This window comes from Notamacropus eugenii, chromosome 3 (genome assembly GCF_028372415.1).
Source record: "Notamacropus eugenii isolate mMacEug1 chromosome 3, mMacEug1.pri_v2, whole genome shotgun sequence".
Classification (NCBI taxonomy): Eukaryota; Metazoa; Chordata; class Mammalia; order Diprotodontia; family Macropodidae; genus Notamacropus; species Notamacropus eugenii.
Window position 1 is genome coordinate 380,463,385 of NC_092874.1, and position 26,364 is coordinate 380,489,748.

At 37.1% G+C, this 26,364-nt stretch overlaps 1 protein-coding gene across 4 annotated transcripts in view; it reads left to right on the forward strand.

Annotated features, from left to right (window-relative positions):
- Positions 1-26,364, forward strand: part of RNF216 (ring finger protein 216) — a 212,688-nt gene that overhangs the window by 160,167 nt on the left and 26,157 nt on the right. For all 4 annotated transcript variants that reach the window (XM_072597645.1, XM_072597647.1, XM_072597648.1 and 1 more), the window contains one exon: positions 23,766-23,863. In XM_072597645.1, the coding sequence (XP_072453746.1) occupies positions 23,766-23,863 (98 nt within the window). The remainder of the gene's footprint in view (positions 1-23,765; positions 23,864-26,364) is intronic.

Here is a 26,364-nt window from a genome sequence, read left to right on the forward strand (position 1 = left end):
CTCATTGATAGGTCCATGATGGAAGCCTTCAATAATGGTAGATATTTTGCTTAGGGTTGCTCTTTTTCATAAGACCGTTCAGCAGAAATATAGTGTGCCTCTGAAATAGTCAGATTTGTCACAGTAATAATATTGAAGTCTCAGTAACTCTATTCAGAAGTAAACATAGTATAGTTGGCTTCACAGTGAGATGTGTTGTATTATTTGACACGGACAGAGTGTATAAAGGTTATAGCCGAATAGAAACACAATTCATATTATTTTACTTTTGAACTCAATTTTAAGTAGGTAGTAAAAGATCTCTCAAGAATCTTTTCAGACTCATAAACTCAACCATGAAAACCAGGAAGGTAGGAGTTGGAGTATTCCTGAATTTTATATAGTTCTTGCCCCTGCTTAGTTACTACAACACTGCTCAGATTTGTTTAATGGAAAGTTTACACAAATTTCTAAACGACATAGATGGAAAGAATACTTCTGAGATGAAAGGGGGTAGCATTAGTTTCTCTGTGTGTGATCCTTGTAGCTAAGAAAAGGTTACTCACTCAAGTGTTTTCTAGAGCTGCTTGTTTTTGTATGCCATCCTTTGTAAATCAGAATTAGCCTAGGACTTAATTATGATTGTGGGAATTCTTGGCGTAGTTGTGCTTAAGAACAACTTTAAAATGGTCAATTTACTTCTCCCTTTGGTTGTTGCTATATATGTTACTGAATATAATTGATTTGCATAACCTGTGACAGAAAAGATGAACCTTCATGTTTGAGAATGTGTTTTCTCAAAAGATTTTTTCCAGGCATGATAACTTTGAGAGAGAAAGAAAGTATCCTGGATAACAGATGTTATACATATATTTTATGCACTGTTACCACTTCTGATTTTGGTTAATTAGAATCAATTTTCAAATCTCTCAGACACCTACTTTTCTATTATCACTTCCACCTCCTGTGTGACCTTGGGCAAGTTACTTAACTTCTTAGGGACCTAGGTTCCTCATCTGTAAAAAAGAAGAAGGGCATGGCAGAGCATAGTGGCAGAGTTGAATACCTCCAAGGGCCCAAAATCCTTGACCAGATCTCATCATCTTAACCTAGATTGTTGCAGCAGCCTTGTAACTGATTGCTCTTTCTTTCCCAATTCAGTCCATCCTGGAAAACATTGACAGTCTAATAATCATGCCAGACCTTTGGGCAAAAAGTGTACAAATGACTTCCTGATATGTCAGGGGTCAGTCTCTGCAGAAGCAGAGCTCATCCTTAGGTTGCTCAATTAGCTCCTTCCAGAAGGCCTCTCGTTCTCAATTCCTTTATTGACATCTTCCATTTCTGTCCAGATTCAGTCTGATCTTCAAGGCCCTCCTTACCTCCTTCATAAAGGTTTTTCCAGCCCATGCTTCTCTTTCTTCTCCAGACTCAGTTACATTTATAATAAGTCTAACGCTAACCCTAATTCCAAGCCTCTCTCTACTTGTTTCATGTGTTATTCTCATCTCCACAAGAAGATTATAAGTTCTCCAAAAGCAGGAGTTGTCGTCCCTTGTGCTTCTGTATCTCACAGGTACAACTTCATTTTTGATCCACTTAGCTTCCCATGTAGTTTAGATAGTGGTAATGAGGTCCGGCATGCAGGTTTGGACTTCCTAAAGACCAGAGACATACTCTGATACTGACTGCACCTAGGAGCCTCCCCCAGTACCCCAGCTTTTTCACAAATGTGTGCTGTTGAAAGAAAAAAAAAAAAAAAACAAATGTGTGCTGTTATTCACCTAGCAAATAGATTAAAATGAAGATGGGCTAAGCTCAGCCTGTAACTATTACAAGAACAACTCTCCTTTTGCATTTTCTGTAAGTGCAGAGTGGTGTCATCTTCATATCTCTTCATTTTCAAAGAGTATCACATTTGCTTCACTCCCACTAGAAAGGATCCCCCTACTCCCCCCCACCCCAGCTTGTTGGCCAAAGGTAGTGATTGATTTCATAAATGTGATAATCAGCCTTATTGAAGGAGCTAACAGAGCTAAGTTACAGTTCTGTTGAATTGGTATCATAGGTTTGGTGGTTTTGAGTACCTTTCCATAGCTGAACCACCCCCAAGTCTACCTATTTAGACATCTTAAACCAGATATCCTACAGACATCTTAAAACTCAACATGTCCAAAACTATTTCATCATATTTTCCCTCAACTCCTCCCTTCTTCTTGACTTCTCCATTACTGTTGAAGAAACCACTGCCCTCCCAGTCACCCTGGCTGAAATCTAGGTGTCTTCCTTGGCTCCTCACTCTCTCTAACCCACCCCCTCTGTTACCAAGTCTTGTCAGTTTTTAGCTTCCTAACATCTCTTTCTTGCATATTTCAGCTTTTCTGCAGACACTGCCACCACTTTGGCGAAAGCCCTCATTCTCTTATGCCTGGACTGTTGCAGGAGCTGGCTGGTTGGTCTCCCTGCCTTAAGTCTCTCCCTACAACCCAGTCCACTTCCCAGTCAGCTGTAAGATCATTTCCGCAGAAATCTTCCCAGATATGACTATATCAAGCACCCTCACAAATTCAATTCTATCGATTCCCTGTCCCCTCCAAAATCAAAGATAAATCTTCTGTTCGTCATTCAAAACCTTCACAGCCTGGCCTCCTCATACCTTTTCCAATCTTCTTGCATCTTACCTTATGCATTCTTTGATCCAGTGACACAGTGACAAGAGATTCCAGCTCCAGAATGCCAGCATTCTCACTGACTATCCCTCATGCCTAAAAATATTCTACTTTCTTCATCTCTGCCTCCTGGTTTACCTGGCTTCCTTCAAGTCCTAACTAAAATCCATCTTCTACAAGAAATGCAGAATGGTAGGGGATGCCTTTCTTCCTTTGATTATCTCTGATGTATCCTGAATGTATCTTGTGTGTACACAGTAATTTGCATAATGACTCCTTCATTAGACTGTGAGCTCCTTTAGAAGAGGGGCTATCTTTTGCCTTTCTTTGTATCTCTAGCACTTAGCATAGTGTCTAGAACATAGTAGGCACTTATAAATGCTTATTGACCAACTGACATGCATGTGCAATGTTAGGGAGGACGGGAGACCAAATGATAAAAGTCTGTATAAATTATGATGTATAGATTAATCACAAAGGGGTCTTTCTCTTAGTCATTGCTGGCAAGATTCTTGCTAGAGTCCTGCTTGATAGGCTGATCTTCACTTCACCTGGAAGATGGTCACCTACCTGAGAGCCAGTGTAGCTTCAGAAAGGGCTGAGGAACAGTCGATACGGTGTTTGCTGCCTGTCAGTCTGTACACAATGTTTCTAGATCTGACCAAGGTCTGTTAGTCATGAGGGCTTATGGAAAATTATATCAAAATTTGGTTGCCCAGAGAAGTTCATCAGCATCGTACATCAATTTCACGATGGCATGTTTGCCCAGGTTCTGGATAGTGGACAATGCTCTCATGCCTTCCCAGTCACCAGTGGAGTGAAACAGGGCTGTGAGCTTATATTGGTCTGATCAGCCACAGTCGTACACATTGAAACTTCACTTTATCATGGTGATGTCATTTTGGTCTTCTTTGAGAACAAAGGACATCAACCAACCAACCAGATTAATGCCAATTCAATTAAACTACAACTGTAGAAAGAAGTCACCGCTACACAGCAGGCCTTGCTTATGGCAGGCTGGTAGAATCTTGTTATCTTTTTTATTTTGGTGGACAGTTGCTTTGCTTCTCTTAACTGAACATGATAAACTTTACAGGTTTTGCTAAAGTAACATTATTTGGTACAAACCTGAATAGGAAAAAAGGTAAACAGTATAGTCAGATGGTAATTGTTTCCCTAAGGTAAAAATATATTTAAGAATAGCTGTGCTCCAGCCATCTAGATCTTCATTAGGTATGCTGAGTGTTTTCACAGCCTCATGTAACTAACCTCTGAGGCACAATTTTATTATTTCTCTAGTGAGTTATGACTTTTGAACTTATAGCATTTCTGGATGACAGATGGGATCAATGTGTGCAAAGAAGTTTTCTTAGCTTTTGGAATTTTATTGAATGTTTAGTGATCCACCCTGTCCTTTTTGGTGAATTTTATTTGTGATCTCCTTTCCAATACAGCACATGCAATTATTGGATCCATATCTAGGCCACAGAGATGATGCAGTGTTTATTTCTCAAAATTTCTCACACTTAAAATTGTAAATAGCACCTTATAGCTGTGTGTAAGTGGAGCAAAGTTCAAGTACAGCCTTTCCAGAGGAAGTTTTTTTATTAAGGAGCAATTTGCGTATCACTCTTGCCACTAGAAAAGTTAGCATTATTGTGATGGTTCTGCTAGTTGGTTTCTCGTAGGGTTTTTTTGGAAGGGTGGTGGAGAGGGTGGGACTTTATAAAAGTAGAGGAATGAAGGAGTTTGGTTTGTGGTGAATCCTATTTTGTGGAACTTAACAAAGTTCCTACATGGGGGGAGGTGGTTAAGAATAACTGAATAACTGCGTTTAGTTGCCTTATATGGCTAGGAGTTCAAGTTCCCCCTTTGTTCAGAGTAGGTCATTTAACTGGAAGTAAGAATCCATTCTGTGAGTAAAGGTCACGAATTGGAGATTTTTTTAAAACTGAAAGAAAAGTCTTGTTTAATGGATGCTGTTATCACATTTGTTAGTTTTTGGTGTCCAGATTTGCTGTTTGAAATGCTGCATTTATAAGAACAAAAGGAAAATAAGAAATGTAGCCTTACTTAGAGGTCAGAGTGATACTGGCAGCAGAGATCTTGACAAGGATCTTTTGAAGATTGCTATTTTAGGGGTGGGGCATTTGGTTTTTAAATTCACATAACCAGCCACACCAGAAATTTAAATCAAGGGACCAACAGAACACAGTAAAAGTGTTTTCGTCAGAAATGTAGCTTGGCTTTTCTTTACAGTGGCCTTTACACATGCCTTTTGGGGAATTTTGTTAAAAGAGAAGCTAGATGCATTTGCACAGCTGTGAAGTCTGGAAATTTTTGGTTTTTTTCATGCAAATATTTTCCCTAGAAGTATGTGTAATGCTTTAACATTTTGGGGGAAGGAAGGGGAGGTCCACATCTGTGATTTTACTAATAGGAAAAATGTTACAAATAGGGAAAACTCTACAAATGTTAATCCGTTACTATTCTGAGTTATAATTTAATTAATATTTTATATAGCTCCTTTTCAAATAATAATACATCTGGCCATTAACTTGCATCAGAGCTTAGGCCTTGAACAGAACAAAAGTTGTTTATATTATTAGTCAGCCTCCCTAAAATCTTTTTCACTACTAAATCAGTTACTTAGCTACCACTGTATTGAGACCAGGTAGAATGTTCATAGAACAATCATCTACAAGGGGTCCTTGTTCTTTTTTAGATCTACACTGATTGGCAAAACAAAAGTTGATCATGTAAGCAATTAGCCCCAAATACAGCAATGGCTAGCTTTAAATTTTGATCGGAATGGAAAATCCAGGCTTATGAAAACTTTATACTCTCTCCCTACCCTGTCATCTTAACTACTGACAGAGTTCAAAGTACTTAAGCCTTTCCTCAGGTTCTTTTACAATTTTGTATTCCACATTATGATATCTAAGAATGTTACTTAAATTACCTTCACTAGCAATAAATTGCTATTTTCCATTGGATAAAATACTAGGCATGTTTATAGGGAATGGGAACCAGGAATGGGCTTCCTACTTGTCTTAATAGCTTGAATTGAAAGATAGAGAGCCATTGTGCAAAGTACTACAGGTACCAGGATTTGTGTGATAGGGATTTGTGAAACAATTTCAGTTGAACTTAAACAGATCATTGAACTTGTTGGTTAGCATGAAAAATTTTATCTCTAGTGTGGTTAAGACTTGAAAATTTGAGTTAGTTTGTATTTAGAAAGTTCCTTAAAATAAGACAGACAAGAATAACTTGCCTTCCATCCCCATCCCTGGCAAGAGAGATCTCAGCTCTTCTTCTGATTTACTGTAACTTCTATAAATGGAATGAGCAGAGAATCCTCAGTTCACTGCCTCTGGAAGATCTCTGTAGGTAGCATCTTCTATTTGTATGCCTTGGTTAAAGGCTGTTAAAACTTAAATCAGGTGCTCTTGTTAGTGAAATTTCCCATATTTCTAGTTTCCCAGCATTAAAAATTCTCCACGTGAATTCTTTTACCCTGCTTCTGCTCACACTTCACCCTTTTCCACTTGATGAGGAGCCTCATTTGCAGTTCCTTTCCAAATTATTTTTTACGTACATGCGCTGGAGCCTTCCCCTTTTTGTTCACATTTTCTTTGTGGGGGGATTAATTTTTAACAGAATGTGAAAGAACACAAGCGTAGGAAGCAGCTCTCCAAGCAGTCCTGGTGTCTCAATAGCACACAGAGATGCAATAGGCGGCAGGCCTCCTAGTTACAAAGCCAGGCAGTGAAGTGGGCCCCCTTTGAGCAATGAGGGTACCTCAGAAAAGGGAACTTGAAGCCTTTTAAAACATCAGGCAGCAATGCAGCTTTTTGTTTTCTTGTCATGCTTGATAGGAAATTATAAAGGATATTATAATAACTCCCTTATTTACATTTGTGCAGAATTATTGCATTTTGGAGTGGGTAATAAAGAACAAATCACATTGAGCTCTTTCATTTCCTTTTTACCCTGTAGTTTGTTGTTTCATACCTGACACAATGGTAAGTAATTCTAGTTTTCTTATTTTCCCATTACAGCAGGAACTTAAGCAGGTACTTGAATACTTCAAGAAAAGGCACTTTAGAAATCCCCCCAGTATTGTCACTCCTTAGGCTCTGCCCCACATCTTTTTGTGACTGTGTGACCTTGGTCAGATCTGCAGTTCAATGAATATAGCTTCCATTTCAGTAGAAAACTGAATGTGTGTGAAAAACACTGAAAAGGAGGGGAGAAAAGTTTTAAGCAACCAAATCTTTTTTGTATATTTTGACAGTGTACCATGAGAAGTGGAAAGATTTTTAACCCTTAAAGAAATAGCTGGATTTTTTTCTCTGGTTAAGAAACCACTTGAGCTCCCGTGATGAGAGTATATGCAATTAAGTATTTTTTTAAAGTATTCAACAGTTTTAGTAACTACATGCATGTTTACTCTCCTTTTAGCTAAGTTGGAGGCCCTGAAAGCATCCGAGTGAAGTCATTCACTCTTTCCCTTCTTCACTTCCCTTAGGAGGCCAAAGGTACTTTCTTGACATGTCAGTATGAAACCTCTCTGTCATCCAGACACCATCCTCGTGTCACCAAAGGTGTATTATGTGCATTTTAAGGGATTTTCTTTTAAATTCCTCTTCTATTGTATGAAAAACTAAACAGTTCACTTCCATGCGCTACCTCCTGGTTTCTGCTGTGTTAGCATTTGTTCAGTCATCTCAAAACACTTCACGTTGCCATTTGAGGTTTTCTTGGCAAAGATACTTGGGGTAGTTTGCCATTTCTTTCTCTATTCTCATTTTACAGATGAGGAACTGAGGCAAGCGGGGTGGAGTGACTTGCAGTTAGGTCACAGTTAGCCAGTGTCTGAAGCCATGATTTGGACTCAGGAAGAGGACTGACTCTGGTCTCGGTGCTCCATTCACTATGCCACCTCATTGCCCCTCTAGTTGCAATTGCTAATGCCACAAAAGTCACTTGTGCTTAAAAATCACTCAGTAATATTGAGCACACCCAGTAATAGTCAGCACCCACTATGTGTAGACCTACTCTGCAGAGTTATTTCACATTTCCAACTGCCTTTCAGACATCTTGAACTGGATATCCAGTAGACATCCTAAATTCAATATATCCAAAACAAAACTCATGATATATCCCCCCTAAATAAATACCCTTCTCCCTTTTACTTGTTATTGTAGAGTTCAACAGCACCTTCCTAGTCCCTGAGGGGTGCGCATGCGCACACACACAGACATACACACACACAGACACACACACCTTAATGTTTTCCTATTGTTTGATATTCAAAGTCCTTCATAGCCTGGCTCCCTTTACTTATAGCTCACTACCTAACACATATTCTTCGGTTCAGGAGCCAAACTGAACGACCTCTTGGCTGTTCCAAGAACACACACCATCTCTTGGCCATGGACATTTTCTTTTTTTTTTTTTTGTATTTATTTTATTTTTACTGTTCTACAATCACTACCATAAAATTTTGATTTTTTTCCACCCCTACCTACCTCCCACCACTCCCCGCCCTCCCTGAGACGGCATACAATTCTACATAGGATCTATACATACATTTCTATTGAATATATTTTCACTATAGTCATGCTGTGTAGAACTAAAATAAATGGGAGAAATCATATAATAAACCAAAACATTAAACACACACACAAATGATCTGCTACATTCTACGATTGAATTCCATAGTTCTTTCTGTGGATGTGGAAGGCATTTTGCCTTAGAAGATTGGGAATTTTTTTTTCTATCTCCTTGCATTGATATGAAGATCCAAGTCTACCAGAAAAAACTCTCACACACTGTGGTCATTGCTGTGCACAAAGTTCTCCTGGTTCTGCTCCTTTCGCTAAGCATCAGATCATCTAAGTCTTTGGCCCTGGACATTTTCACTGGTTGTTCCCCATTCCTGGAAAGCTCTCCCTTTCTTCAGCTTTGAATACTGATCTCCCTGGCTTCCTTTAAGTCCCAACTAAAATCTCACTTTCTGCTTGAAGCCTTCCCAATCCCTCTTAATTATCCAATACCTTCCCTGTGTTAATTATTTCCTATTTCTCATAGGTGTATATATATGCATATATACGTATAAATATAAACTTATTTTGTATATATTTGTTTATCTGCTGTCTGCCCCATTAGATTTTGAACTACTTGTGGTCATGAACTGTCTTCTTGTATTCTCTACACTTAGCATAGTTCCTGGCACATGTTCTGTCATTCAGTCATGTCCAACTCTTCATGACCCCCAGGGGGTTTTCTTGGCAAAAATACTGCAGTGCTTTGACATTTCCTTCTCCAGTAGATTAGGGCAAGCAGAGATTAAGTAACTTGCCCTCGGTCACACAACTAGTGAGTGTCTGAGGCCAGATTTTAACTCAGATTTTCCTGGTTTCTAGGCTAGGTGCTCTATCCACTGGGTCACCTAACTCCATGGCACATATTGGGTGTTTTTATAAAGTATTAAATGGTCCTACAAGCCATACACATAGGGAAAAACCTCACTGATTTGTGTTCAAACTTTGTATGGTAAATAGGAAGTATATATGAATGAAGAAGGAACTGAGTGACTCATCAATTGAAATTGGTGTACAAAGGCTTTATTTCAGTGATGTTCCTCAAATAAGATAAATAAGGGTATGAGGGACAATGCTGGACGGAGGGAGGATGTCCCAGATAGGGTTAAAGGTCACCAAGAGACAGCAATTAAATGTGCTTATTGAGAGTAGTGACACCTCTGTTTATGGTAGAAAAAATTGTATAGTGGGGTGTAGAAAGCCTAAAGTATCCATGATCAAGAGTTTTCCATGGATGAAAGCAGTAAAGGGAAGTGATATGTAAATCTTTTATCTCTACTTCATTTCCTACTTTAATGCTTTTTCTTTTCATGACACTTTCAGATCTCGTTCTCCTACTCCAAAATGTATGAAAATTATTGCCCAATAAATTATCAGTACACAAAATATAATCTACATTAGTGAATTAAGATTGTGTTCTTCACATGCATAATACTCTACTGCCTTAAGATTTGACAAAACTTCAGAAATAGTATTAACTATGGAATTTTTACCTGTTAAAACCTTGATACTTTAAGTCAGAAAATTACTAACAAAAATCACCAGCTTATCAAAATGAAGTTAAAGAGATAACTTGCGATTTAATCTGGCATAGGTGTCACAAGTCAAAATTCATCAATAATTAACAAATTTAAACTAAGAGTTATTTGTTACTCTCCTGTGTTTAAGTGAAACTCAAAACTTAGGCTGTTTATTTTCATTCCATAGGAATCTAGGAATTCTCTCCTGGGCAGTCTTAAGTAATCAGCTGTAGGATGTCTAGAAAAATAACTGAAGTGTTAAAACAATTTCACAAGATACCATTGGTGAGCTGGAATGTGGGAATATCAGCCAAAGGGTTCTAAAAGTTATTGATGTAAATTAGGAACCCTCACCCATCTGGCATCAAAGGGAATATGTTGGGAATAACAGGCCTTTTGTCATGGGCTGCTAACCTCTTGCATATATATAGTATATAATTTGTCATTGGAAGTGTGGTTTCTCTATCCTCTCATCTTGTTCTCTTAACACATAATATAGAATACGTTACAAACATTTTAAAAGACTTGTTGCTATTTCCTACATAAAAGAACATGATCTAGAGAATTAGTCATCAGTTTCTTATGAAGTAGCATGATCCTGCCTTTCTTTAAAATACATTTTCCAAGTCTTTTTTTGGTCAAGAGGTAGAACTTAGGGATTCAAAGCTTTGAAATGAGTTTAAGTTCCTGAAAAAGACATTTTAAATGATTAATAAGAATTCTTCCTTATCACCTTTTCTTCTGGAACAAAGTAGTCGTGAATCATATAGCAAAACAAACTTGATTATATATTTTACCTCATTTTGCAGAAATGAGTTATTTAAATTATTTGCTTAGAGGAATCATTAGGCTGGAGAGTTCACAGAAAAAAAATCAGGATTATTTTACTTTAAAGAAGTTTAGTCAGTGTTCATCACATTAGGGAACTTCAGAAATGGCTCTGATTTGTCCCATAGTACACCTTTCTCTAGCACTGCTTATACATATATATAGCAGGATCTTTAAAATAATAATAAAAAATTTTATTGGTATCTTTTGTTTTTATGTCACTTATATTTTCCAATATATCCTTTCCCCATTACCCTGTTAAATGAGCAAGAAAAAACCAAACTTCGGAACTAACAACATATCAAAAATATCTGTTTATCTGCAGTGTTCTATATCCATCATCTCCCACCACTTCAAAGAAGGAAGAGATGTTAGTACCTTTCATCTCCTAGTATAGTGCCTGTCACATAGTAGGGACTTAATAAATGCTCATTGATTTATTTGATTTGATGCGATGCCTTGAAGCAGCTGTGGGAATCAGCAAGGGTTAAACTTCAAGGCACTCAGAACAATCATTGTGGGCCTAGTAACATAATAGGTACTAAAAGAGATGTAATAGGTCCAGTCTCCTTGCTATGACCTCTTTGGTGAGGTTTTTATGGAAACCTGTGTTAATAGGAGAATTCATAGCATAATTGCTCTGGGTAGATAGCCCTTGAGCCATCAAGACAATTAAATTATATTTAAGATAGCAAGAGTGTGTGTGTAATGTATTTTAGAAATATTGCTATCCAAAATGGTTAAAATAAAAAACATTTTAGTGTTTAAAGGACCAAGCCTTCTGCTTTCCAGAGACCTCGGTTATTCACTTCTTTTTCCTAAAGATCCTGAATTAACCTAGGTTTTCCTATTAGTGGAATTCCACCATGATATTTTACTATGTTAAAAAAATAATAATAAGATGAACATAGGAGAACTTATATATATGTGTGTGTGTATATATATATATATATATATATATATATATATATATATATATATATATATATATATATATATATATGAGCTATTTTTAAAGCCGTGAATGTGACTATCTGACTAGTTTCTTTAAAGGATAGACTCCAGTACTTATCACTTTGCGTACACCTGATGTTGGTAATCCAGTGAAATAAGAATGTTTTGATTTTATAAATGGAAGATAAATCCAGCAGCTATAGTTTTACTGGTCTTAAAGCACTATCCATGGAAACTACAAAACATGGGTGAAGAATCTAACATAGGTTCTTGTCTTGTCTCCCCCATTCAAATGTGAGCTTCTTGAGAGTAGGGACCATCTTATTTTTCTATTTGCATCCCCTGGACTCCAAAAGAATAGGATATCGATTGTTGAAGTGGTGGAGAATCTGTGTAATAAATCTGCATGCCAGTTCTGTTAATTGTAGTGCTCTGACCTGGGAGATTAGTGGACTTTGAGGACTGACCACATAATCTTCTTAGCCCTTTTTTTCATAGCATTCCTACCTGTTTTTTACACTGCTCTGAAAGATTTACCATCTGAAACCAGTTAGCAGTTAGGTACTAATTTACTCCCATAGATAGTTTCTCCTTTTTGTCTCCACTGACTTCACATTTGGTGATTCTAAGTGGCTTACCCTGATCATGAGGTCACAGCCTACAGTTAGCCTGTCTATATAAATCTCCTTCAGCTTCAGGTGAAGTTCTAAAATTGCCTTCACCAGCATTTGGCTTGAACCACTCCTTTGCGCTTATAGGTTTTTATATCCAGTGCAAACGCAGAGTCCTGCAAATAGGCCAGTTACCTTTGTACTTCTCATTCTTCACAAACTTCATTCCTGACAGTCCAGGCCTCCAACGTTTACCTTTGCTCGTGAAGAATACTGAATGCTGTTCCTAATGGCAGTTGGTAGCATCTTTACATTGAAAAGATGAGACAAAGAAAACTGCTTTAAAGAAACATGTTCTATAAGGGATGTTATAACCGTCAGCTTGTTCCAGGAATCTGTGAAAGGTACAGCCTTCAGTTTTACCACTGTGTGGATACATTCACCTAGGTGCCATATCCTGGCATGCTGATGTCGCCTAATGTTACCTGAGAAGCACTGAGATTCACAGCCTATTGCCTCTCAAGGAACATCAGATGCAGTTAGAGATTAAGGAAACCCAAAGCCCTTTCTTGGTATTTAGATGTGTAAATGAGTCTCAAATGTACTCTATCCAATCCGTGTGTAAGTTTGGATCTTTGATGTTCTTCCTAAAGAGAGGTATACCTGGATTCTTGTTTTTATTACTTTGTTTCCAAATTTTCAGGATTTTTTTTCCAAATTTTTCATTTCTCAAATTTGATATCTTTAGGCACATCTTAAAAAACACTTTAAAAGTCATCAAAAACCTATTATAATTTTGGCAAACTTCATAGCCCTGAGCTTAACATCAAAAACTTTGGTACCTTCTAAGTGATATTATTCTTTTGAACTAGTTATACACCTTGAGGTGTCATAATTTTTATGTTGTCAGCTCTCAACTCCAACATTTGACTATAATTTGCTAAACTATTAATTCAATGAGAGCTGAGACCATGTCTTAATTATCTTTGTATTTCCTCTGTGACCTAGCACTACGATTTATTGTCATATAGCATGAATTTAGCAAATGATGAGCAGTGAGACCTGGAATCATGCAAATGGCCTGTAAGTAGCTAATGGTCATAACAAATTAGCTTAAATAGAAATATCACTCAACAAATCTTTATTAAGCACCTACTGGCACTCAGTGTCTATCATTCTTAAACTTTTGGCATTTGGCAGGAAAGTACCTTTCCTCCCATGAAAGAAGGGATCATGGGCTCAGATTTAGAACCCTAAGGAACTTTAGAGGCTGTCTTGTTCAACTCCTTCCTTTTCAGGAGGAGGAGCAAGAACTGAGACCCCTCTGGGTCATACAGCTGGCCAGACAGCAAATCTGGTAGAACCTTCAGTTTAGAAATTTCTGGTTATGGTAATCCACATGGGCTGTTCCAGGAAGAGTTTACACTTGGCTGAAAGTCTTATCACCTCCAACACTAGTTTAGAAACACAATTGTACTTACTGAAAATACTATTGAAATAGCCATACTTAGCAAGTATTGCTTTTCCTTAGTTGGGATCCTACTTGGCCATTTTCAGAGCCAGGAGAGGGTCAAACATACAAGTGCCTTTACAACTTGTGGTCCCTAGAGGGCAGTATTAGCTGAGAAACAAAATTTGAAGCAACTCGCGCCTCATGCAGGGAGTGAATTTGGTTTCCTTCAGTCTGCAGTGATAGGACTTGCAGATGTCTTCACACGTGTCTTGAAATTTCCCTTTGTTGTTCAGTGACCACAATGCACGCTTATGTGGTCCATGTAAAGTATTTAAAAGTTATCTAAAACTTGCCCTAGAAAGAAAGTGAAGTCCTTATATATTGGAGTTGATAGCATTTTTATATTAGAATTTTTTCTTAAGAATCTTTAGTAATTATAATAATAAATATACTATTTATTATGTTATCATTGTTATATTTGTATAGTATCTATTATAATAAATAGAATAATAAAATTATTATCATTTTGCCTTATGAATAAAATGAGTACCCAGAAATCACAGGGGCTTTGGGAACAGGGATGGGAGAGGGAAATGGAGACATAAACAGGAGTACTGTGGGAACCCTGTGTTACTTCTCTCACCTGATTCTTTGGAAATAGTAGTTCTTGCACATTTCTTTCTGGCCACAAGCATCTCTTTTACAGTTAGTTCCATTTCTTATCATTTTTTCCATGATTGGGTCTGAGTAGAGATGTGGCATTTAGAAATAGTAATGGAGAAATCATTCTTTTTTTTAAAAGTAGGGGAGGAGTGAGGACTGAGGGGAAAAAGTGAGATCAGTGAAGTTTTTTTTTTTTTAACATGTCCTCATATAGATCTAAATTATTTTATTGAAGAATCTTAAAATGTGTTGTTTACAACTTAGTTTTTTCACAGAATTTGTATACTTGTATGGGTAGAGATGTGAAATCTTTCCTTCTTTCTCTCTCCCTGTCCTCCCACCCCATTTTGTTTAGTTAAAACTGGAACATGAAGCACTTTTTTTCCTGGACCTTCATGTCTTTATCCTTTTTCTCAGGTACCACATCCAATTCTGCATTTGTTTCTCATTATCTCAGAAAATCTCCTGCTCCCTTTAGCTTCCAGCCTATTTTAAAATTATTACCTAGTACATCCCCTTCAGTAAGTTCCCCTACCTTACTTGGCATCTTCCCCATGGAGTCCTATCAGATCTTGCTATAAGCATCCCCTTGACCTCTTGTCCCTGAGTCTCTCTTCAGAAAAATCTCCAGTACTATCTATCTGTCTGTCTATTTTCCTTTGGTAGTAATTTCAATAAGAAATATAGAATATTAAAGCTGGAAAGGTCTTTAGAGTCTGTCAGATCTAACTCTTTCATTTTACAAATGAGGAAACTGAGACTTTTAAGATGTAAAGTGTTTTAGTTTTACATAGTTAGTGACAGTCATCTCTAAAACCCAGGCCTCCCATGAGTGAAAATTTTTCATTTTCTCTTGTGCTTACTCTGTTCATAGATTGGTGATTTAAGTTTCCCCTGCATTCACCTCCACACCAATATCAGTATTGTCTCTGTGACCTAGAACAGTTTTAGTTATTATTGTGATGAAAAACTTTTAATATTTCATTATCTTGAAAGCCTCAAACATAATTAGTATGTATTGCTCTCTTTATTTCTAGTACCTAAAGGGATAGATGTATAAATTTATACTCTTAAGACTGTATTTGTGTATGTACAGTAAAGATGTACTTTCTCCTTTCATTCTGCAGGAAATTCAGTCATATCCCCAGATTCCCCTTTGGTTAGAGGGTTCTTTATCTTCATGTAGAATAAAGAGACCTGAACTTAGAGCTGGAACTTCATTTACCATCCCTGCTACTCAGTGAGCTGTGTCCATTTCTTACTCTGTAAAATGGGAATTATAATACACATACTACCTAGTGCTGTTGTGAAGAAAGGGCTTTGAATCCTGTTAAATGTGATAGGAGTAAGAGCTGTCCATAGTGAACTCTCTGTGCTCTCTTTTCCATGCCTCAGAACCTCCATCTTCTCCTCCTTTGATCCAGTTTCTGGAGGAAGAGGTGGCCTTTCTCCTTGCCAAGTCTGGCCGCACTTTTTGTGATCCTCACAGCTTTTTCTCTCTTCCAGGAGTTTGTACCTTTGATTATTCTTGCACACTGTCATCTTCAGTCTCTCCACATATATTGGTCCCTTCTGTGCTGCCTACAAACATGCTTAGGTACCTACCCATATTGTTTGTAGAAAAAAAATCTTCAATTGACTTTGTCATCTCTTTAAGCTACTTTTTTTAATGTAAAAACAATTTTTAACATTCATCTTTAAATCTTTTAAGTGCAAAATTATCTTCCTCCTTTCCTACTATCCCCCCTTCCTGAGATGATAAGCAATCTGATATTATGCATATGCATTCATACAAGGCATATTTCCATACTAATCATGTTATAAAAGAAAACAAAGACAAATAAAAATAAGCTTTTTATTTTAAAAAAGTTCATTCAGACTTTCAGTTCTTGCTCTAGAGGTAGATAGTATTTTTCATAATAAGTTCTTCAGAAATGTTTTGGATCATTGGATTACTGAGATTAGCTAAGTCATTGCTGTTACTTTGTACAGTGTTCTCCTGGTTCTGCTTACTTCCTTTGTATCAATTCATGTAAGCTTTTTCAGGTTTTTCTGAAAGCATCCTACTTGTCATTTCTTAAAAGTGTAATAGTACTGTGGCCCATTACCATCATATACCACATTGTTCAGCTGTTCTCCAGTTGATGGGCATCCCCTCAATTTGCAGTTCTTTGCCAACACTGAAAAAGCTGGTATAAATATTTGTGTACGTGTGTGTCCTTTTCCCTTTTTTAAAAAAATCTCTTTGGAATATGGACCTAGTAGTGGTATTGCGGGGTCAAAGGGTATGTACAGTTTTGTAGCCCTTTGATCACAGTTCCATATTTTGCTCTTCAGATTGGTTGAAGCAGTTTGCAGTTGCCCCAATAATGCATTATTGTCCCAAGTTTTCCAAATCCCCTCCAACACTTGTCATTTACTTTTTCTAGAGCAGGAGCCCTTAATTAACATTTTAATTTTCCTAGATCCCTTGGACAATCTGGAGCCTCTATGTATCCTTTCTCAGACAACACACACACACACAGACACACACACAGAGACACACACACACACACAGAGACACACAGATACACACACACACACACCTCTACCCCCTACCTGTCTGCTGAATATCTCTATCTGGATTTCATATTGGTGTCTGGATTATTATTAGTGCCTTTTCCCTTTATAAATTAACTTTTATTTATGTGTGTGTGCTATATAGCTCCAGTAGATTGGAAGAACCTTAAAAGGAGAGACTTTTATTTTTGTCTTTGTGTTCATAACAGCTAACATAGGATTCTTTTAAATGTTTGTTGAATGAATTTTATAAAGTGATTAATTATGAAGTTAATTATTCCTTAACCTTTCGCTGTCATAATGATTTATTCTAAGCTATCTCTGTAGCAGGTTCTTTAACACATTAAAACTTACTGTGGTACAGCCTTGCAGGTCTGTCAGTGGTTTCCTTAAACAGTTTGGCCTGAGTCTGGTCTCCTCACCGTCACATACTTGAATTTTCCATTTTAAGTCTAACTTGTAATCCTGGCATGCAGTTAAGGAAGAAATGCTATGTAAAAAAATGGGACATACAATTACAAACTGAAAGACCATTCATATATGTATGTATCATCATTCTGGAATTCACAAGTATATGCATTTGGGCTAGGTATAAAATTGTTCCACCCAGTGAGTAACTGAAACAGTCTCTTAAAAGAGTTTCTTTTTTATTAATGTATGCATACAAATTAATTTAAAAGACCAGTACTAATTGCAATTCAATTGAAATTGAAACTTCTTATTATGGACCTGTCAGAGTTATTCTCTGGGTAAAGGAAATATGATAGCATAGTTTTGACAAAAGGTGAGTGTCCTGCTGTTTTCTGTAGTCACAATGCAACATTTCTGCCAGTATAAACAATCAAGACAACTCATTTATTCTAAGCAGTGCTGTGAGTATGTAATCATTCTAATCTATATGCAGAGATAGGGTATATCTTTAGAAATTATTTGCTTGATTATGACTTCAGGTTAACATTGTCTTTATTTTCCTAAATTAGCATTTCCATATTTTGAGTGTTCTAGATTGGATGGCTTTTTATTGGAATTCTTCTTTAACTTCCTTATATGTAATATCCATGAAACACTTAAAAATTAGAAATAAGGCATTTTTGGCTAAGTTCTCTCCAAGGAAATAACGTATAGAGAGAAGACTGCTCTAGATAAAGGAAAAAATCTAATCCTACCTAGGTGGAAAATAATTCAGATCATATAGTTAGAGCTGGATATGGACCTTACTGTCATCTTGTCCTGTCTCGTACTTTCATCTGAGGGATTGAGGCCCAGAAAAAGCCATCCTGTATTACTAAATATCATCCTGCTGTCCATTATTGTGGGTGAGACATGACTCGGACTGGTGAATTGTTTCAGGAAATGAGACACTAATAGGGTTCTTAACCTAGAGTCCCTGAACTTTTTTAATACTTTGATTGTATTTCAATATAGTTGTTTTCCTTTTTGATTCTGTACCTTTTATTTTATGCATTTGAAAACATTCATCTGAGAAGGAACTGATAAGCTTCACCAGACTGCCAAAAGTATCCATGACACAGAAAAGGTTAAAAACCCCTGATAAAACAATTAACAAAAAGGAAATTTACTGTACCATAGCATGGAATGGATATAATATGGATTCATTTGGGTTCAGCTTCCCTGCTTCTGCTTTGGCCATTCTGGTGTTCTTGTGTCATGTCTAATGGAGAAACTTCCAGGTCTCTCTTACACCAAAAAGCTACGTCCAGGATTCAAGCCTTCGTCTCTTGGGCTTTTTAAATCTCAAGGTCAGCCCAAGTGGATGATATGTTCTTCCTATGACACCTATTATAACAATAATAATAGTTTGGTAAAGTACTTTACCTGTATTGTCTCCTTTGATCCTTACAACAATCCTGTGCAGCAAATACTGTGATCCCAGTTTTATAAATGAGGAAACTAAGACTATGTGAGGTTAAGTGACTTGCCCAGGAGTAGGTAGCTAACAAGTGCTCAGGTAGGATTCAAAGTCAGGTCTACCTGATTCCCAAGAGCAGAGGTCTGTCCACGGCACCCCAAAGTTAACTTTTGTTGGACAAGGTACTACTACTTTTAGCAAATACAACGATTTATGGTATGATCATGAATTTAGTAAGCCTTTCTGATATTCTCCTTTGGAGAGACCCTGTTTAATTTACTGCTAGAGAATGGGGATAGTGTGGGTAAGAGGGTATCATAGAATCTGCCAACTTAAAGCAAAGATTTAAGTTGAACTCCAAAAAATTTCTGATTCATTTAGACCTTTATTGATTCTTAAGTACCCAGTAATCATTTATTTAGGAAGATCTAGGAGTTTATTGTATCTTTATTTTTGGAATGCCAGAAATGTAAAGTAGCTACATATTTCAAAAGATATATTTGCCACAAGTGGATAGATTCAGAAGAGCCACCAGCCTGTTCCTCATGTCTTTGTCACTACCCCCTCTGGAGGATGAAAATCCAAGAACTCTGTGGGAATCCTGAGAAGACAGATTGAAAGTTTCATATATTTGCAGCTTCTGAGACAGGGATGGAAATGATGTCATTAAATTCAGTAGACGCCGAGAGCCAACTGGCTTCAGAGTGAGATTGATTAAATGGTGATTAATGCTTTTGAAACGAAATGTTTTTAATTCGAGGAAAATTCAGGGAATTGAACATAGTGCTTCAGAATTTTTCATTGGATATTAGGATGTTTTTTTTTTTTTTTAATAAGGGAAAAAAATTTTTAAAGAAATTTTAGAGGAACCACCAGTCTGAAACTGAATTTACGTTCTGCTTTTTTCATCATTCATTCTTTAGGCAGTAAGAAATGGAAAAGGGGGATATATTGAGAGATTTGAAATACATGTAGTTTTTTTAATACAAAATGAAGAGCTTAAGTGTAGTCAATCTTCTAATGCTTTTTGGGGACAAAATAATATCATTGAAACTGGAAATCAGAGACTGGGCATGGGGTTCCATTGACCTGCAGATCATAGATTGATTTAGAGATGGAAGGGACCTTTGGAGGTCATTTAGGCCAAACCCCGCCACCCCTCCCCCCCCCCCCCCCCCCCCCGCCCCCTCTCATTTACTGACAAGGAAACTAAAGCCCAGACAGGTAACAGGGCTTAACCAACATTATATTGGTAGTAGGTGGCAGAGCCACAATTGAAACCAAAGTCCTTTCACTCTAAATCTAATGTTCTCTGTGGTCTCTCCTAACTCTTATGTTCTTAATATTTTAAGATCCTTTCAAATGATATTCTCAGTTCTAAGACCCCTTTAAGTTCCAACATACTATGTTCTAAAGTTTGGCCTTTCTTTTTAATGATCAAAGATAATTTCCTTATTTTGGTGGGGTTTTGTAGTTGTTTTGAGAGTAGAAGGTGCTATTTCATGGCGTATTTTGAACCATGGTGAGCTCGGTTCATTCCTCTCTGTTTGAAGGCGAGGATAATGTGCAGCTTTAACTCTGTAGTTTATGAGAACACAAAAGCCCAGAGAAAAGAAAATGTGGTCCTCTGATTGGGTTCTGTTAGCCAGGAAACAGGATGTTTTTTATGTCTCTTTGGGCATATTTGCTGATAATGAGGGGTTTTTTTAATAGTATCTTATTTTTTCCAATTAAATGTAGAGAAAATTTTTTCAACATTCATTTTTTTTTAATTTGGGGTTTCCAAATTTTTACCCTCTTCCTAAAACGGTAAGAATTTTAAATAGGTTATATATGTGCAGTCATGTAAAACATTTCCATATTAGCCATGTTGTGAAAGAAGAAACAGACCAAAAGAATAAAATCACGAAAAAAATAAAGTGAAAATAGTATGCTTTGTTCTGCATTTAGATTCCATCAGTTTTTCTCTGGATGTGAATAGCATTTTCCATGAGTCCTTTGGAATTGTCTTGGATTATTGTACTGCTTAGAAGAGCTAAGTTATTCCTAGCTAATCATTGCACAGTTTTGCCATTACTATGTACAGTGTTCGCCTGGATCTTGACTTTGCATCAGTTCATGTGCTTATCATTTCTTACAACCCAATAGTATTCCATTACATTCATATACTGCCATTAGCCCCCAATTGATGGGCATCCCCTCAGTTTCCATTTCTTTGCCACCCCTAAAAGAGCTGTTATAAATATTTTTGTCCATGTGGGTCATTTTCCCATTTTTATGATTTCTTTGGAGTACAGTTATGATGTTATGAGACTAATTGACCTCTAGGCAACTAAGTGCTGAGCCTTCTTAAATTGTTCCAAAAACTTCGTATACTGTTTCCTATAATGGTCATTGTATCTTTTGAGTTTTTCTTTTATTATATTCATATTTATTGAATAAAAAATCATTTCTGCTTTTTTTGCTTAGTATTTTTCATCATTTATTAGGTTTTCAAGTAAAACTTAGGAATGCATTAAAAAGCAGAGCTGTATTTTAGTATAAATAAATACTGTAATTTAGGGAAGTGAGAAAAAAAGAAAAGAGAAAAATAATTCTAACGACAAGATAGGGAGGGAGGGTTCTGAACATCAATTTTACTTACCCTGTATTTTGTTTGTCTTATTTTAATTGCCAGCTTTATTGCTTAGATGGTCTTTCTATTTTATTTTTCCTGTTTTGCACCAGTCTTGTGATTTATTGGTGTAGGTAGCTTCTAGTGAGGAAAATATTTCTCCCAATGTAGATCAGCAAATGTTCTATAACCTAGTTTTAGAGGGTTACCTAAGGCAGCAGTGCTAAATGACTTGCTAGGTTTCACTCAACTCTCAAGGGAAGGGATACAGGGAAAGAAGGAATGACGAGTATCCAGTTCTTCTGACTCCAGCACTTCCTGACTTTTGTCCATTATCCCATGCTGCCTATCTCCTAGATAGCTTTTAGGCATAAATTTTGTTTTGGGGGATTTTTTTGGCTGAGGGAAGGGGGCAGGTTATAGGTGCAAGAAATAGAAGAATTACTCAGTCCCCCAACATATTTAAATAGGAAGTTCTGTATCAGAATAGTTATAGAACCTTAACAGAACGAAAGTCATATTGTGCATTTGAGCAGGGAATTAAAGGTAGAATGACTCTTTAACTAGCCTCTCCCATTCATCTTTATGTGCCTTATCTGTAAAATGGGATTATTCTTCCTTACAAAAAAAGAAAATTATGGATTATTCTAAATTGCCTTGAACGCTAAAATAGAGCAACATATAAACACTAACTTGTTTTTAAATCATTATTCCTGACAGCTGATTTGGTTAGACTTGTTTTGGAGTTTAGGATTCATGCATACCAGCTCATCTATTCTCCAGCTGTTGTTTATCCTAGTGTTTCCGGAACTATCAGGCACATGGCATTTTTAAAGCTGATTTTATGTTGCTATACATTTTGATGGGAAATAATTAAGTGCATAATATTGTTTCAGTCTTAGTCATAACAGAGATAGAGAGAATGGACCAAAGTGCTGATAATGCTTCTAAGAAATAGCAGTAGTTAAGGAAATAATAATAAATCGTCACTAAGTCTGGGGTTAAGTCATCTAAATGCAAGAAGGACTTTATTGCTGCTATTCCCTCATCTTCCCATTCACTCTCCCTCCCCACCCCACCCCCCTGCCTTTCCCTTTAATATTTCTTCTTGCTATAAGGAATATGTGCTATTATAGCCAAAGATTGATGCTACATAAAACCAATGATATAGATATCTGAAAGTAGCTTCTTACTTCCTAACCTACTTCCCCAACTTAGTACAGCAATAGCCTTGGTATCTGCTTCTATTTGCTTAAGCATATTTAAATTCCTGTGGCTTCCAACATTCAACATCAGTTAGTTAGTTTGGTACTAATGCAAAGAGGCCCTGGACTGTGAGTCATCTGGCCTTAACTTGAGAGATTTTGATAAGCAGAAGAAAGAGAGGACAAGAAAAGGTATTTGAGTCAGTTGAAACCATGCCACATAATGAGGATTTTAAGTTTTTTGCCTTAGGCAGGGATAAGAATATCTTAGGAACTGGATGGATTTTTTTTTTAAGGTTAAATAAGCAATATTTCCTTAGATTTGGGAGGTACTAATTACAGAATAGGGCATTAGAATTTGATTCCTTGGGCAGTGGAGAAGGTTCTTGAGGACAGTGACATAATCAAAATGATATTTAAGGGAAGACTACTGTGGTGACTTTGGCATAGGATAAATTGGAAACAAAAGAGACTGCAATTAGGGGAACCAGTTAAGTAATTATTGCAGAGATGATAAGGATGAGCAGAATAGTCAATACTAGATAAAGTAGCAGGTGAACATAAACAAGAGAAGGTGGACCTTACATTTCAAAGAAAGAACCTACAGGATGTCAGTGTTTCTGGAAAATGGGCCTTAAAGGGGATCACTGTAAACTAAAAGCATGTCATCTGTGTGGGTGTCAATAGAAACCACAAATGAGTGATTAAAGTCAAAAGTCAATAAGCCAAGTATTTGTCTCTTAGTCAACACTGAATGAGTGAACTTGCAAAATACAAAACAAAACTGAGAGGTGAATGGGAAAAATAAGGAGTGGATATTAAGCTCTCACATTTTAAGTTGGGATGACTGGGAGAATATTGGTTCCATCTGGTGGGCATAAGCAGACCTTGAGTTTCTAAGATGCATTTTTTGGATGAAACTCCAAATTTCACTTTAGATCTGACTTACAGGAATCACCTTTGACATTTTTAGCAAAGTGAACAAGGTTATCTTGTAGAAGTGAAACTACCCATTGACCTGTGGTCCACGTCTCATTTTGTAGGGGTCATCTTGAAACTGACAGTTTTTCTAGAAAAATTCATGTTAAGTAAGGTCTGGTAGAAACTGCTGGAGAAATGTGGGAACAGTTATCCCAATTGTTGGCTTCTCCTGTTGTTGAATTGCAACCTATGCAGTGTTTATCCTTTATTTCATTGCAGCTGCTTTGCTTTTGTTCTTTGTTCCCAGGAAACCTGTAGGAAGTGTCAGGGACTATGGAAAGAACATAATGGCATTACCTGTGAACAGTTGGCTGAAAAAGATGACATCAAATATAGAACATCTATGTAAGTACCGTCCTTAGTCAAAAGTACAATTTTCTACATGTGTTATTGTGCCACATAGTCTTTTAAAACTACACAAATAGCATATAGTTGGCTAGTGCTACATTACAGTGAATTTGTATATCTCTGGTGGAGTTTCCTTTTTGAAATTAAAATTTTAAAGCAAAGACATTCATACTGCTGGGTGTTGTACATCAGCTAGCAAAGAGTCGTTTTGATTTAGGAATATCATTCTGGTTTGGGCTTGTATGTAAAATTGAAAGCAAAGCGTGCCTAGCTGCTCTGGTTCTTCTCTAACTTTACAATGATAACTAAAGTGTGACTGGAGAACAACCTTGCAACATTTATGAACAACAAGAGTTTTTTAAAAAACATACCAGAACTCTAAATGAATGCTGTCTTTCAAAAGAGTCACTTTGGGTGGGCATATACACCTGTTCCAGCAGTAATGTTACTACCTAAAATGTTCTTGAGACTCTCCCATTTTTAGAATTGTATTTATGAGCCCCAAAAGAAATTACTTTGCAATTGTAACTCATTTGGGGACCACAAAGACTGAGCTTGATAATTCATGAGAATTGACTCTGAACAAATGACTTTGAGCTTTTTCCAAATGTCTCAAAGGATGTAGATTTACCAAAAGAGAAGAGAATCCAAAGAATATGGCTTAGACCCTGAATGTGATTCCAGAAGAGCCCTAAACCTTATTTTGAATAATGGAAGCAGCCCTTTTGAAATAGTCCTAATGGGATTACCTGGGAGGGGACAAAATTCATTTGGTCATATTAGTTTTGAACTATTATAATAGCAACCATATTACTTTATAATCATATCCAGCAGCTGTATATCTTTGAGCCTCCATTTCCTTATCTGGAAAATAAGAGTTCAGGCTAGATCATCTCTAAGGTAACTTTCAGCGCTAATATCCTTGTTACCCCTTTGTTTGGCCCTTAAAAGCTCTTCATGACCTGGCTGCAAGTGGTACCTTTCAAGGCTTACTGTGCATTCCTCCCCTTCACAAATTGTCCAGGCAAAATGACCTCTCCAGACCTCCCAATGCTCTGTCACCTGTTTGTGCCTTATACTACCTGTCCCCCATAACTAGAGTGTGCTCCCTTCTCATCTCCACCTCTTAGGATACCTAGCTTCCTTCAGAGTAAAACTTCAGTATCCCCTCCAGCATGAGGCTTCTCCCAATCTCCCAGAAAAACACACACACACACACACATACACGCACGCACACACACTTGAATTTAAGCTCCTTGAGGAGTTTCATTTTTGTCTTTGTCACCAATATGTAACACAGTTGTGGTAACTAGTACATAGGCTCTTAATAAACGCGTGTTGATTAATAATGCTGTGGTTTATGACTTGGACATATATCATTTTCATTCTTGTTCAGTCATCTCACTGTCCAATTCTTCAGTGACCCCATTTGGGATTTTCGTAGTGGAGCTACTAGAGTAGTTTACTATTTCCTTTTCCAGCTCATTTTCCAGATGAATAAACTGAGGCAAATAGGGTGAAGTGATTTGCTCAGGGTCACACAGCTAGTAAGTGTCTGAGGCCAGATTTTAAATCACAGATGTGAGTCTTCCTGACTCTGGACCCAGCACTCTATCCACTGCGCTGTTTAGCTACCCCCTTATATATTTGTGCATACACAGTCTGGAAAATTGTGAGTGTTCTGCTCATAATTTGCTCCCTAGGATGAGAGATAGTAGAACCACTCTGAGGTTTAAAAGGGGAAACTCAGAGGTCTTTAATCACTATTAATACTTTTCTATCTGTTCTTCTCAAGACTGAAGGGTTGAGGGAGAGACATCTTTTGTTATTATTGTTGTTATCCAGTTGTTTTTCAGTCAAGTCTGACTCTTCATGACTGCATTTGGAGTTTTCTTGGCAACGATAGTGGAATGGTTTGTCATTTCCTTCTCTACCTCATTTACAGATGTGGAAACTGAGGCAAACAGGGTTAAGTGACTTGTCCAAAGTCAAACAGCTAGTAAGTGTCTGAGGCCAGATTTGAACTCAGGAAGATCTGTCTTCCTGATTGCAAGCCCAATGTTCTATCCACAGTACCACCCAGCTGCCATGAGACATCTTACAGGTCCAGCTGTGTAGAATGGCAAGAATAATCATCTTCCTTCTTTTTCTTCCCTTTTTCTCCAGTTTTAAAGTTAAAAAGTCATATATGCTAGTGTGTGACCAGAAAACTCTATAAACAGATTGACAGCATATGAAAAGTCCTTGTGTGTGCCAAATGATCTTATGTAAAACTGTCTTTTCATTTTCTCTCTCCTCCTATTCTTCCATGACATATCTTGAGTGTGCTCCCTAAGTTTTGGTCTTGAATTTAGGATCTTGGCAGGAAACTTGAGATCCCTGCCTCAACTCATATGTCCCAGATAAAGCCTTTCATTCCCAATCTGGTATTGTAGAGCATTTAGGGTTTTTTTTCTTTTTTTAATAAGATTTTGAGTTCCAAATTTTCTCCCCATCTC